The sequence below is a fragment of the Tasmannia lanceolata genome, unplaced genomic scaffold, assembly GCF_043159265.1.
Source record: "Tasmannia lanceolata isolate RefF3 unplaced genomic scaffold, GAP_Taslan_0.1 ptg000006l, whole genome shotgun sequence".
Taxonomy (NCBI): Eukaryota; Viridiplantae; Streptophyta; class Magnoliopsida; order Canellales; family Winteraceae; genus Tasmannia; species Tasmannia lanceolata.
In genome coordinates this window covers 9,706,262-9,720,997 of record NW_027518683.1, presented here as the reverse complement: position 1 = coordinate 9,720,997, position 14,736 = coordinate 9,706,262, and the positions used below count along the sequence as shown (strand labels likewise).

General features: G+C 36.5%; 1 protein-coding gene across 2 annotated transcripts in view; it reads left to right on the top strand.

Annotated features, from left to right (window-relative positions):
* The window catches only part of NUDT3 (nudix hydrolase homolog 3), a 45,908-nt gene extending 34,026 nt beyond the window's left edge, over positions 1–11,882 (top strand). For both annotated transcript variants that reach the window (XM_077382077.1, XM_077382076.1), the window contains exons 15-21: positions 1,033–1,139; positions 1,279–1,447; positions 2,146–2,229; positions 8,591–8,685; positions 8,790–8,880; positions 8,966–9,112; positions 11,566–11,882. In XM_077382077.1, the coding sequence (XP_077238192.1) occupies positions 1,033–1,139; positions 1,279–1,447; positions 2,146–2,229; positions 8,591–8,685; positions 8,790–8,880; positions 8,966–9,112; positions 11,566–11,628 (756 nt within the window). In that variant the 3' untranslated portion in view covers positions 11,629–11,882. The remainder of the gene's footprint in view (positions 1–1,032; positions 1,140–1,278; positions 1,448–2,145; positions 2,230–8,590; positions 8,686–8,789; positions 8,881–8,965; positions 9,113–11,565) is intronic.
* Positions 11,883–14,736: the final 2,854 nt, after the last annotated feature.

Below are 14,736 nucleotides of genomic sequence, written 5' to 3'. Positions count from 1 at the left end.
TTCTATCTAACCTTGTGTGGCCGCACATCCATCTAAGCATTCGCATCTCCTCTACACTCATCTCATGCACATGCTACTTATTGGTGGCCCAACATTCTGGGCCATACAGCATGATTGGCCTCACATCTGTCTTATAAAATTTTCCCTTCAACTTGGTAGGGATTTTATGGTCGCACAGAACTCATGAGGCAAGCTTCCACTTCCTGCTCTTATTCTATGGTTAACATCCTCTTTAATTTCTCCTTCCTTATGTAGAATTGAACCAAAATAGCGAAAGATATCCCTCTTAGGTACCTCCTGTCCAGTCATATTTACTACGTCCTCGTCCCGCCTCCTTACATTACTAAAGTTGCATTCCATATATTTTATCTTAGTCCTACTCAGTCTAAAACCTTTAGATTCCAAAGTAGTTCTCCATAACTCTAATTTAGCATTTACTCTTGCTTTGGTTTCGTCGATTAATACTATGTCATCTAGAAATAACATACACCACGGCACCTCGTCCTGGATACCCTCCGTAAGCTCATCCATAACTAGCGTAAAAATATAAGGGCTTATGGCTGATCATTGGTGTAGTCCTATTGTAATTGGAAACTCACTAGACTTGCCATCCGTGGTTCTGACACTAGTTACTGCTTGTTCATTGTATTTAATCTTTATTTTTTCCATTCCCTTTAGACACAATATCCATCCACCATTTACCTGGAGACATCTTTTGACAATTTATTTTCTGTCAAAAGAAGAAGAAAGGGGGTAGAAAGCCAGGAACTGTTTCTTGGTACTAGTTTACTGAAGACTTGCATCCTTGCTGGTTGCTCAATTTATGGAACTGTGGGGAACCATTTGTGTTTGCATTTCCCAATTTTACAGGAAACGTAAAGGTGATGCCAAATGATCTAGAGCATAGTTTACTCATTCTTTAGGCTGTGTTCCCTTTTCTTAGACAGTTCCATATTAGGCTAATAATAAAATTTTATGTTTACATTTGGAGCATAGCATGCCAAGAGCTACAGTTATGCTTTTTTATGTCAGGATGTGAAAGGTCCTCAAACAGTTGCTTTCAATTTGCCAAATGACGAGCGTATAGTAAATGACCATGGGACATCAATGGTCATACTGAAGAATGTCTCAGAGGCCAAGTATTTTCTTTTTCTTTCTCTCTGTCTTTAATGTATATTTTTCTGACACTTTGCAATTTTGTAGCCGTATCTCACTGGTTTGCATTATTGATGTCATTGGCAATTTATTTTTATTTTTTTTGTTATCTATTCTAACCAGGTTCAAGCATATACTTCAACCCATAGCTGATATATGTATTAAAGAGGAGCAAAAGAAACTAGTTGATTTTGACTCCTTCTTTACTCACACAATTTGCCATGAATGTGTCCATGGGATTGGACCTCACACCATAAGGCTTCCAAGCGGTCAACAGTCAACAGTGAGATTGGTACGGTACCATTTATTTTTCAGTTCTTCCTTTTGATTTCAATACACGTTATGGCATCACCATCTTTTTCTTGTATAGCACCTATGTGTATCACTCATACCCGGTTCATTCCCTGTACTTTAACTAATCATTCCAGTGCGTGAAATGAGAAATCTCCAAATGAAAAGTGATATTTTAATGTTTTAGATAAGGGAAGTGATATATTCCACCCCTTTTCGTACTTGGGCCACACCGCTTCTAGTGTAAAAAGAGTAGTCCTAGATATTATTTCTCTTTAGATAATCAAGGTGTAGTTATAACAGTTTTCATGGGGATTTTCTTGTCTTGTAGAGAATCCTTGATATTGTGTTTCCTTCTCGCAATTCATGTTTTTTGTTTTTTATTGTTAAAATAAACAGCACAGCAATACAACAGAGGGAGTATGACGCCATAAACTCAATACATGAAAACATCATTCATCCACTAGCTCACACAATTTCATCATCTGAGTGATTACCAAGTTGTGTAAATTGCTTTTTGTTATTAGGAGAATTCCAAACTGGCTGATCTCTTGGATCTTTGAATTTCACGCTCACCCTATGCTACTTTCTATTATCATTTCCATGCACAATGCTGAAGTATCAGGGCGGTGAAGAAACCATTATATGCAGTGAATATTACTTTGGTCTCACGTGCTTTTCCTTGTTTGCATGATGAAGGCCCTTCAAGAACTGCACTCAGCTTTGGAAGAAGCAAAAGCAGATATTGTTGGCCTTTGGGCTCTTAAATTCCTTATCGATCAGGTCAGCAGCTTTTTTTCCCTTGTTGAACTATTACTTTAGTCGTATGAACATTTCAATTCGTGTACGATGTAACCATACCTGTATTTCTAAGGCCTGCAAGTCATGATGCTTAATATGTTAAAATGCATGTAATAATTGCAAACAGTTTCCCACATTTTTCTCATGATGTATTGCCAATATTTTTATTCGACCGATGAACTAAGCAAGATATGTCCTCTATTTTATTGTTATTCCGATGTTATTAGCATTCCTCTAGGTACACCTCATGCCAGTTCATTGATTTACCAGAATTGGATTTGCTACGGTCAGTCAATAGTAATATTTATCGTCCTAGAAAGTTCTTTGGTGGGGCAAATAGTTAACAATTTGATGTAGGGTAGAGAAGGGAAATAGAAGAAAGGGGAAAGAAATAGAAGAAAGAGGAGAAGAAGAATAGGGAAAGAAGAGAATAGAAGAATAAATTTGGGAGAGAAGAAGAGAGGAAATTAGTGGGAGAAGAAACTTGAAGATGGGATAAGCCAATCAATCTTTATTCATCCTAAACTTAAAATCTCTAATACATGAGGCCTTTTTATAGGCAACAGTCCATAGAAAGTAAATAAGAGCCCTAAATCTAAATAACATAGAAAATAAAATTCTAGAAACTAAATAACATGTAAATAAGAATCCTAGAAACTAAATAACATGGAAATAAATCCTAATGGCCTACTATTTGCATCATTCTCCCTCGCTTGAAAACAACTCGACCTCGAGTTCTAGTTCTCTTGGATCAAATATGTACACGACCCAATCAAGCAATATGAGTCATAATCCGTCATAAGAACTCATGATGTCTAATGCTCCTGACAATCGTGAGAGTATCCTGATATGCCGGCGGAGCAATAGGGAAGAAATCGCCCACGTAGAATCATAAGAACACAAACTGCGCCGGAGAAGTAAACTGGCTGGGAAGATTTTTTTTTTTGAAATGGCAATATATTGAAAAAGGAACCGAGATGGTCCACCAGAAATACAAAGAAGAAAAGCATAACAAGACAACAAAATACAATGGAAAATACAGAACAAACTTCTCACGGGGGAAGGAAATCGAACCACTCCAACCCCACTTTATGTACTCCAGATCTAGCGAGAGAATCCGCCTCACCATTTGCTTCGCGTCTAACATGCTGAAAAACCATAGACGACTCTGAAATGAGATCAAAAATTTCCTCAAAGTAACTAAGGAATCTCCACGGGGGAGCCACTCTCCCAGATAACCAACTAATTACATTTGAAGAATCTCCCTCCACAATCACCCTATCATAAGAATCATCACTTAGGTGCTTTATCCTCTGATATGCAGCCCTTACTTCCGCTTCAGATGAGTCAGACCTTCCAATTGGACCTGCAAAAGCCTACGATACCACCCCTCGGGAATCCCTGCATAGCCCTCCAACCCCAGCTGGACCCAGATTACCCAGTCAGGACCCTTCAAAATTTAATTTAAGAAAACCTTCAGTAGGGGCTTCCCATCTTACTTCTCTTCTCTCTCCTCATACCTTCAGAGCACACAATGCGCCACCCCTCCCACAGATCGAAGTCTGATACGAATGTAAACAGAGGGATGCTCTTCACCCAATAAATAACCATGGCGATGATTTTATTATATAACCAATACGATGACTTTGCCACTCCTTCGAAAACTCTCGAGCTTCTTTCCTTCCAAATGGTTGGGAAGATAACAACGTACTCCTGGCTCGGTGTGATCGGCATGACAACTATGGGCAGTACCAATCAATGACTAGTCTCAATAAGGTCAGCATCTGCTAGCATCAAATCTAGCGCAATCGAATCAGGAACAAAGCCAACTGCTAGAACCGTATCTAGCTCAGTGATGTCAGGCTGACAATCCTCCTGATGATCATCATGTGCACTGAAATTCTTTGTCTAAACCTCCACAATCATCTCGAGAGGAACATCTATCATAGAATCAATCCCGTCACCATGCTCATGTACCGATATGGAATCAGCATCCTCAATGAACTGCTCGTGCTCCGCATGCTCTGGCAATGGATCACCAATCACTGGACTCTCTGGCTCTATTTCTTTCATCTCGGATTATGTATCTGACATAAGCATGGGCTCAACTTCGATAATGACCTCATCAACACTAGCATCAGGCTCCTCAATAGTGTTCGGCGCTCCAAATATCTGTTTTCTGCTTCAATTTCGGCGTCTCGTGGACGACGGGCTGTGGCTTCACATCCACGACGAGCTGCGATTATTCGTTCATGCTTCAATCTTAGTTCATACCAAGGTTTTAAATTTCGGTTTCGGAATGTGTTTCGGTCCTCACCGAAACCGAAATTTCGAACTTTCGGACGAAATCAAACGAAACCAATTAATGAATATTTTATTCTGTCCTAAAATTTCAGCCGAAATTTCAGTAATTTCAGCCAAAATTTCGGTAATTTCACCCAAAATTTCGGGAGAATATTAAAATATGTTAAAATTCCAGATTTTATGGGATTTTCCTTAAATTTCGGGAAAAACTAAATTTCGATCGAAATTTTGTAACGTTTCGGGTTTACATGATTTCGATTTCGTTCTCCACGAAAACCCGAAATTTCGGATTTCAGTCGAAATTTAAAACCTGGGTTCATACTGAATATGCATAAATAAGCATAAACTCAGAACAGATCTCCTCCCAATGGCAGAATGGAGGTCCGCCTTCAATACGACACGCTTTCACCACGCTCATTAAGAACCCAAAAGTTTATCGAAGTAGAAGTTGCGCTAACTGTTGGCCGTTAATAATGGGCTATATAGACTATAAAAGTTGTCACGAACAACTTTCGTGTTGATGGCGAAAACCAAATTTTGAACAGAAGTGGTCCGATTGAAGAGAGAGAATGTGACGGAGAGAAGAAAGAGAAACTGGAGAGAGAAAGTGTGTAGAATGGAGAGACGGGAAGAAAATAAAATATTTCTGTTTTTTTTCTTCTGATTTTTTCTATTTTTTGTGGGGGGTGCCTAAATGTAAAAATGGGGGTGCTTTGTAAGCCCAACAATATTAAAGTGGGGTGTCCAAGGGGAAAAGAGTGGGGATCTGAAAAGAGAGTTGACCTTTTTTCTTATCTTTGATTCAGTCACTCTCATTCACGTGAAGCACTAAATAAAGCAAGAGGATGGAGGGTGCTCAAAGGAGGAAAAGGGGGTTAGAATCTTACCTTATATTATAAGGTAACGAATGATTTAATAAAGGGGTGTCTCAGGAAAAAAAGGGGTTACCTCTTATTTTTGCTTCAGAATTGCCTCTCTCTCCAAGTAACTTCCTCTGCAAGTTATCAAATCCCTTTATTGTTGTATTCTTGCCTAAGTTGCCTTTGTACCTTTTATTACTCAACCTGACAAGGAAACTTTCGTTTTTTCATGCTGATGACATGGATAGAAAACCCACTTGACAGGGCAACTGGAATTGCAAGCAAGGTTTTAAATTTCGGTTTCGGAATGCGTTTCGTTCCTCACCGAACCTGAAATTTCGGACGAAACCTAACGAAATCAATTAAAATAATATTTTATCTCGTACAAAATTTCGAATGAAATTTCGGTAATTTCATTCGAAATTTCGGTAATTTCATTCGAAATTTCGAATGAAATTTCGGTAATTTCATTCGAAATTTCGGTTTCGAGGTTGACCTAAACCCGAAATTTTGGATTTCTGTCGAAATTTAAAACCTTGCTTGCAAGTATCCTTGCAAACAGAAACTCCTTTCCTACCTCACGAACATGCCTTTTTGGAAGACTCAAAGAACAGAAACCTCGTGACTTCCATCCTCAAGGAAAGGTATGTCCGAAAAAGAAGATGCGGTTGGTTGGCAATGGTGCACTGTCGCGGCTCCGGCAGTCCCGTACTCATGCAATGGTACAAGGCAACGGCTGAGATGGTTGTGTGTTGTTTGCAGAAAAAGAAACAGGGTGAAGGAGATGGTTTTGGGTAATCTTGGTTTGAGAAAACAAGGTTTTTTTTTTGTTTTTTTTTTTTTTTGGGGGGGGGGTGGGGGGGGTGGGGTGTGTGTGTTAGGGTTTGGTTAGCGTAAGGTGTTGGGGTTTGTGATAGGGACTTGGGGCAAATCTACCGGGAATATGGTTATGGAATGGATGTCACACGACTAAACTGGGTGAAATCGAGTGAAATAGAAAAGTGAAGGGGGCTAATGTGGGGCTGGTTTGGGAAAGTAGCAACCCAGAAATCTGGGTTGTGTTTGCAGCTAATTGTTAAGGGAAAGGGCTTGCAATTAACGGAACCAATTTCCGGTCGTGAAAATTTCAGCAAGAATGACTTATTGAAATTAGATCAACAACCAAAAGATGTGCTCCTCGTAAAACTGACCGAAATTTCTTCTAATTTTCACCTCGAAACAGATGTAACTTCGATCACGAAAAGCATAACTTGGATCTTTTGCTCTGATACCAAATTTGATGTAGGGTAGAAAAGGGTAATAGAAGAAAGAGGAGAAGAAGAGAAGAAGAATAGGGGAAGAAGAGAATAGAAGAAGAAATTTGGGAGAGAAGAAGAGAGGAAATTAGAGGGAGGAGAATAAACCTGTAGACGAGAGAAGCCAATCAATCTTTATTCATCCAAAACTTAAAATCTCTAATACATGAGTCTTATTTATAGGCAACTAAAATAAAATTCCATGGAAAGTAAATAGAAGCCCTAAATCTAAATAACATGGAAAATAAAATCCTAGAAACTAAATAACATGTAAATAAGAATCCTAGAAACTAAATAACATGGAAATAAATCCTAATGGGCAAATATGCCACTTATTGGCCTACTATCTGCATCACAATTATTCACTTTATTTTGTAATACTTTATGACATGAGTACCCTACATAATTGGTATATTTACTGGTCCAAACAGCATCCACTTCGATCGCGGAGAGGGGAGGGTGACTGTTTTCAATGGCTACCTACTAAGGACGGTTTTCAATGGCTACTTGCTGAGGACAGAGGGCCGAGTGTGGAGGTCCAATGGCGGAGAGGACATGGTGGAGAGCAGAGGGTGGGGGGTGGGGGTGCATTTTCCAAATGAATTCTTCTTTTCATTCTCATTGAAGAGGGAGATTTCAACGTGGGATGACAAATAAAGCAGGCGGGAATTGAAAAATTGGTAAATATGGCAGCCCAATGGTGGAATCAATTTTGGGAAGGAAAATAAGTAAACTTTCCACCAAGTTCCAGGTTGGGTGGTGTAATCTGACGGAGCGCTAGAAAGAAGTTAAACTTTCAGCCAAACGAAATGCTTTCTTTTGGTTTCTAACTTGAGCATCACTTAAGAGAGGTGCATGTTAGCAACCCACTTAAGCTTTTTAAACATACAGAAGGGCCCACCATTCTCACTTAAATTGATGGATTTTAGCACACAAGCTCTTATAAACATAGGTGCATGTTAGCACCTTCCCCTTGCTCAAAAAAAATCCCATGAAATTCTTCCTGATACCCCGCAGGATTTGCAAAGCTGAAATCTTTGTTGTGATCAACTCACCCAAATTCAACCATGCACACCTTTTTCCTTAGATTCTTCATCATCCCATTTCATTTAAACTCAGATAGAAAAGCAACAAATAGTCTATCAAGGGGACAAAAGAGGCATATAATCTGCCAATTTTACTGAACAGCTAAGAAAATATTTTTTCTTTTTGATCAACAAGGAAGTATTTCTGCTCAGGTTCTATTCTTCCACTTATAAAAGAAAACAATTGTTTGGCTCCTTATTTATTGAGACATGCCATTATAATCTGCAAGATTTAGGTATAGTTACAGTGGTAATTATACTTGCAATTTTGGCTCTAATTGCTATGCTGCATATTAATAAGAGTAGCATTAATCATAAATCACAGAATCAAAGCTATGAGGCATAAGTATTGAAGAAAACAAACAAGAATTATAAATAGGTGTTTAATTTAGAATTCTTTTTAATAACCTAGAACTGGATGTGGAATTAAACCCAGATAAGATAACCAGAGTACCAGACATTGCATGCGTTAAGTATGTTCGGATAACATGAGATAAGCAAACTTTCTTTTATTTTATTATCGGTCCACTTGATGTGTCTTTGCTTTCCAGGGCTTTTTTCATTGACAGAAGAGGGTCACAATCTCCAAATTAGAGCCACTTGGTCAAAGTAAAAGGCAATATGCTTGTAAATGCATAGAAAACCAACAATTATAGTAAAAAAATTATAACTTAATGTTCACTCGTTCCCTCATATGTTTTTTACATGACAATTTTATGTTCCCAGTTCTTGGATTAACTTGATGATTTCACTGTTCAGGTTGTGAATAATTAGTGTCTATCTTTTTTGACTTTTTCAGGAATTACTTCCAAAAAGCTTAATAAAGTCTATGTATGTTTCTTTCCTTGCGGGATGTTTTCGATCTATACGTTTTGGGATGGAAGAAGCCCATGGGTAACTATTTTATCCTATGCTTTATGGAGCCACTTAATGTTCTACACACTGAGCTGACATTTGTTGACAACTTGACCTATTGATATGTACTCGTGGAAAAACAGAAAAGGGCAAGCACTGCAGTTTAACTGGTTACTCGAAAAGGGAGCCTTTATTTTGCACTCAGATGGAACATTTTCTGTAGATTTCACCAAGGTATCATTACTCATGTTTCGTTCATTTTACATTCATTTTCTATGAAATGGAATTTAATTTCTCAATTTTGTTTTTCTATTGAAAGGTCGAAGGAGCTGTCGCAAGTCTAAGCAGGGAAATACTAACAATACAGGCAAAAGGTGACAAAGCTGGTGCAAAATCACTCCTTGAGAAGTATGGAAAAATGACTCAGCCATTGCATCATGCATTGGAAAAGCTCAAAAAAATTCAGGTATGATGGTTTATTTCTTTGGGTATTTGTAAGCTTGTGTTTGATATGATGAGGCCCTTTATTTGGCATCCTATATCAATGCGACCTATTTGCTGAAACTTGAAACTTGAAACCTAAGCATGGAAACTAATTTGCTCACCCCATTTAGGTAAGTACTAAAGAAATAAAAACATCACATATAAAAGTAAAATCTTCCCCTCAAATTTAAAAGAATGAAGGAATTTCTGCCTTGTTGAAAAAACAAGACACATGTAATTAGTACCAGAAGAGCATAATGAAATATGAACAAATAAGAGTATATGACTTGGTTATGGTCCCTGGATTTAAAGAGTTTACCAGTCCAGGAATTCCTGAACCGTCCCTATCAAATTGATAGCACACAACTTAATAGCTGCTATAAATCTAGCCCATGAGATAAGTATTCAAGAACAAACTGAGAAGTTGAACGAACAAATGGGGTAGCAATGGTCTTGGAAGCCACTTGGCCATGCACAAATTGACAACTGTGCTTCGTCTTCTCATAAAAAGACACATCAGAATCAATGTGAATGGTCGACTCATTGTAACAATGATGCTTTGTGGGTATAGAAACCTCAACTCCCATCTCTGTGAGGATTGAATGAAGCCAAGAAGCCACATTAACTCACTTGTAGCATGAGCCATGGTTCAATACTCAGCTGAGGAACGAGCCACCTGTGATTTTTTTGTCGTCCTCCATATCACCAAGTTCTTGCCAACAAATTAACAATAGCCACTGGTTGTATTTTCTCTCACCTGGGGATCAGCCCACTCTGGATCTCTGTGATTTTCATACAACTAACATTTGAGATAATGAACTATGCGAAAGGGCAGCTTCCTATTGATGAAGACACAGAGAATGCATGAGTTTACTTGACACACTAATGGCGTATGCAATGTCGGAGCATTGCTATGGTCAAGTATATAAGCTTCCCAATTAGCTGATGATATTTAGTTGGATCATGTTGTGGAGTTTAGTCTTACACTCTTACCGAAAAGCAAATGATCAATCTCAAGAGGACTATCAACTGGCTCTACTATACGTAAACATGTGCATTGAAAAATGAAGATGTCTTGCCTAGAATGAGCAACTTCAATCCGAAAAGTTGTGATTTAATATTGTAAACAAATCGAGAAATAAGAAAAGAAAAAAGAAGCAAAGAGAGTAGATGAGATGAAGAGACATTCATAGGTTTCAAAGTTAAACCATACAACCCTGGGTATTTTTTTTTTGAATGGTGGCCCTGTGTTTGTGTGTGTGTGTGTGTGTGTGTGTGTGTGTATATATATATATATATATATATATAAACATTATAAATATGGGTTACCTTTTCACTATTCATGTAAATAGTGACACATCACATATGATGGTTCTCATATAATGTTAAATACATCCACTCCGACTCAAGCTGATAATAAAATATTGATCATGCCCAGATTGTGCAAGATAGATTGACAACCCCTTTAGTTAAGCATCTACAAGTTGATCCACTGTCTTCACAATTGGCAAACAAATCTCTTTAGAAGCAACTCTCTCGAACAAAGAACCTGTCAACCTCTATGTGTTTGGTACGGTCATGTTAGGCCGGATTATGAGCTATATAAATAATTGCTTTAGTGTCATAGTAAAGCTTCAAGATTTTTTCCACTTTTACTACTATAGATCATATAAAAGAATCCTTAGCCAAAGTAACTAGCACCCCTATGATTCATAGCCCTATAATCAGCCCCAGCATGATTTGGCTATAAATGGATGTTTCTTGCTCTTCCAAGAAACTAATTACCTCCCACAAAGGTAATTTTCTTCTCTCAGCTCTTCTGGTATTGGATAAATTTGACTATATGGTGTTTCCATTCCTTTCTAATGGACAATCTTGTAACAATCCTTGATACACTCTAAGAAATTTAATAGATACATAAAATTAAAGAAACTAAGCCTTGGGCATTAAAAGGGGGCTAACTCACAATATGCCTATTACAAGGGAAGCCACCTTCTGACAATAGTTCACAGTACTCTAAACGCACCTAATCCTCAGCCTACTCTATTATAATCATGCGATGGGGGGTGGTCCAGATTAAGAACCCTATTCCTACTCTTTCCTTAGTCTTACTCTATGCTATTAGATATAAATTATAAAAGCCAGTTCAAATTCAGAACATCTAACATGTACTCATCTCTAATTAGAAGAGTTAACAAGTATTTGTATTACTTAAACTTCTCTTGGTGAGGAAGCAGGAGCATTATAGAAAGGAATTCAATCTTCTTTGTATGTGCATCATTCCATACATGCATTTTTTCATTAGCCATGGCGTGTTGTGTAGTACATCAAGTAGTATGCACATTATACATTTTTTTTTATCATAAGCGCCTCATTGATCGTCATGTAAGATGCATACTCTGTTGGCTTATATTTGTTACACTTTTCTGATTTCAGGTACCTGTTGATATAGCTCCCATATTTGGCACCGTGGATAAAATATTGGGCGAACTCCGCTAAAATTGTTATGTATTCATCCTTGCTGCAACTGTTGGCTTGAACCCTTGTCCATTGTTTACACTAATAAATCCGCCCCTGCTTTGTCCATTGCTCGGCGCCGTTGATCTGTTGGGTCGCCACTAATCTCGCAACAAATGAATGATCCTAACAGAGTGGGCTTCTTTGCGGCTTTCACCACAATGTTTGATTATTGAAAAGAGTTGTAAAGAGCTACAGAGGATCTAATGCTACAAAAACCATCCAATTCATGCTAACTGGATCAAAATGGATACCATGGATTTATCAATCTGAAGATCAAAAAATAAAACTAAACTATTAATGAAACCTCCTAGCACTATTGTTACAATTTTTTCTACAAAAAAAAATCCAATTATCTTACATTCCTGGTGAATTATAAAGTGTTGCCATTGATGTTTAACCAAACGACAGCCCATTACAAAGTCGGCTATGGTTGAATCAAATAATCAAAGGGCGAGGCACTTTTATTACGTGCAGGTACGAGCGGACACCATATAAAAACACTATATTCATGAGTTCAACTGAAGGCAAAATTTCCATGATCTGAATTCTCTTTAGATCTATAAAATTCATAGATAACCAGTTTTTCTCATTGGAGGAAATAGATATGAAATACATCCAAAACTATAATTATCTCGGAGTTTGTCTGAAAGTCGTAAAATTTGTATTCAGAATCTAATTGAAAGATAATTTTAAGGCTTTGATAGACTAGAATTCAAATTTTTTGGATGAATAGAAGGTGAATGATCATAGATCTAATCTTCTTTTGAAAACTTAAATTAAATAAATTATCCTGAAAGATACCAGAACATACACAATTAATGAATTTGAAGGTAAATTTGCAAAAAAAGATTAATTTAATTACAAATTAAATGGAATAAGCTAAAATTCTTAAGATCTATACTTTAATCACACTAAAGGCTCTGTTCATTTGATTTCCAACAGGCGGAAAGGCAAAGAAAAGTAGCCCAAAGTTTCCTTGGAAACACGAATTTGGTTGTCATTCTGATTTCCTCATAAATCGAGAATATCGTACGTGAAAATTAGAAAAAAAATTGTGGAAACGACGTTTTCCAATCTTCTCTCGCGTCTTATTTCCGCTGCTGAGTAGTTGAAAATGTTAATTCCCCGAAATTTCCAACTTTTCGAGAGGTGCTCGCATTATTCTCTAGCTGGTGCGTCAACCTCCATCATCTTCAAACTCTTGAGCCTGAAGTTTTGATTCAATCCTGAAAACCCGGGACTCTCTCCCTCTCTTTCTCGTTTTCTGTTTTCGTTTTCTAGAAGATTAAAATAGGGTTTTCTGTTTTTGTTTGGAGAAGATCAAAATAGGGTTTTTCTGCTTTCATTTTTGGGATAAAAATGGGTTTTTTTTTCGAGAAGATCGAAATGGGGTTTTTTTGTTTTTGATTTTTAGACGATCAAAATAGGTTTCCGGCTTTTCGTTTTCGAGAGGCACTGTTCGCCTATGCCCTTTCTCATTATCTATTTTTTATTTTCGGCTTAGTGATATTTGCTTCATCATATGTTTTCTATTTGTTTTATTGCTAATTGGCTTCCTACTCCGTGTTTTGGGATTTCTTCATAACAGGATTTTCAAAAATTCCTTTGCTGAGTTTTTTAGCATTGCAAGGTTTTAAGAAAACCCCTCTGGTTAGTTTTGGGTTTTTTTTTGCTTTTTGAAGCCTAAATCCAATTTTTGAGGCCTAAATTCCTTAGTTGGATTTTTTTTTAAAAGAGTAAGTTGCCATCTGACCAGAGTTAACACTTATCTACTAATGGGCCTCTCACCCAATATATCATGTTTGGTATACAAAATTCTATCCATAAAAGTGTAAAATCTGACTTGACTAATACTTTTTCATTGAATTGTTGCTAGTCACTTTGCAACTTTCTTTTTTGAATGACTATGTCTTCTTTTCTACAATATAGTATTACAAGGCTCCCTCTCTTTGAAAATTCTTTTTTTGCTAATTGTAACCTCTCCAAGTAACCATAAAAAACACAAGTGTGTTGAGTGAATCAGCTTATTTCTTTCAATCTTCTCAAATAAATACTACTTTTATTGTAGGCTTCTAGAAAAACCATAAAAAGACATCAAATGTGGTGAGTCTTCTCACATAAAAGATACTTTTGTTATAGGCCCCTAAAAAACTATGAAAAACATATATAAAATGTGGTGAGGAAATAAAGTCATTCTTTCAATGTGATTTTTTTTGAGAAACAAAATATATATTTTTTTTTTATAAATAAGGTTTTCCTATTACACCTATCAATAGTTTAAATTATCTTTATTATTTAACACTTATAATCTATTTTTATATAGTTTATTATTAGCACTAAAATGTTCTAACTTTTATATTTGTGTTCTTATGTATATCTTAGGTTATTATTAAAATTTTGTTTATATGAAAATGAGATATCGGAGGAAGTCAAACAAAAAGGTATGTACTATTGCACCAATTTGATATATAATTTTTTAAAATATAAAAATTACTTTCTTATTTTATGTTTGGATTATTTTTTCATTTAATAGAGTAATAGCATGAAAAGTTTGAATATGTCGCTTTCCTGATAAATTTTACAAAGTAGATCATATATAGTAACTTGTTCTTAATAGTTTTTTGTTTAATTTCTGTAGGATTTCTTAGGAACGACTATCTCGTAGGTTTTCCATTATGTTTCTTTTCCATTTTACAATAGCAAATTCCTTTCCTTTCCTTGGAAAACAAATGAACAGTGCCAAATATTCATGCTCATAATTAAAAGTTTGAAGGACGATTTTTGAAGAAGTGTTCCTCAGCTTCAGTCCAAATGTTTAGAAACAAGAAAATGTCAGTTGTAATAGAAGAAAACCCCTTCAAAATCAATGTGAGACTAAAGAAATAAATTAAAAATTCATATTCCCTTGGGCAAAGTTTGGAAAGGAAAAAATTTTCTAAAATTTCCTACCTTTTCTACACACAAATAAAGATAACTTGAACCGATCCTATTCAATCCTATTCAATTTTTACTTGGAGGGACCTTCAATAAGTGATAATATCCCTCAAAATTAACTGTAGTCATATCACTTCTGTCTAAATTATGGAA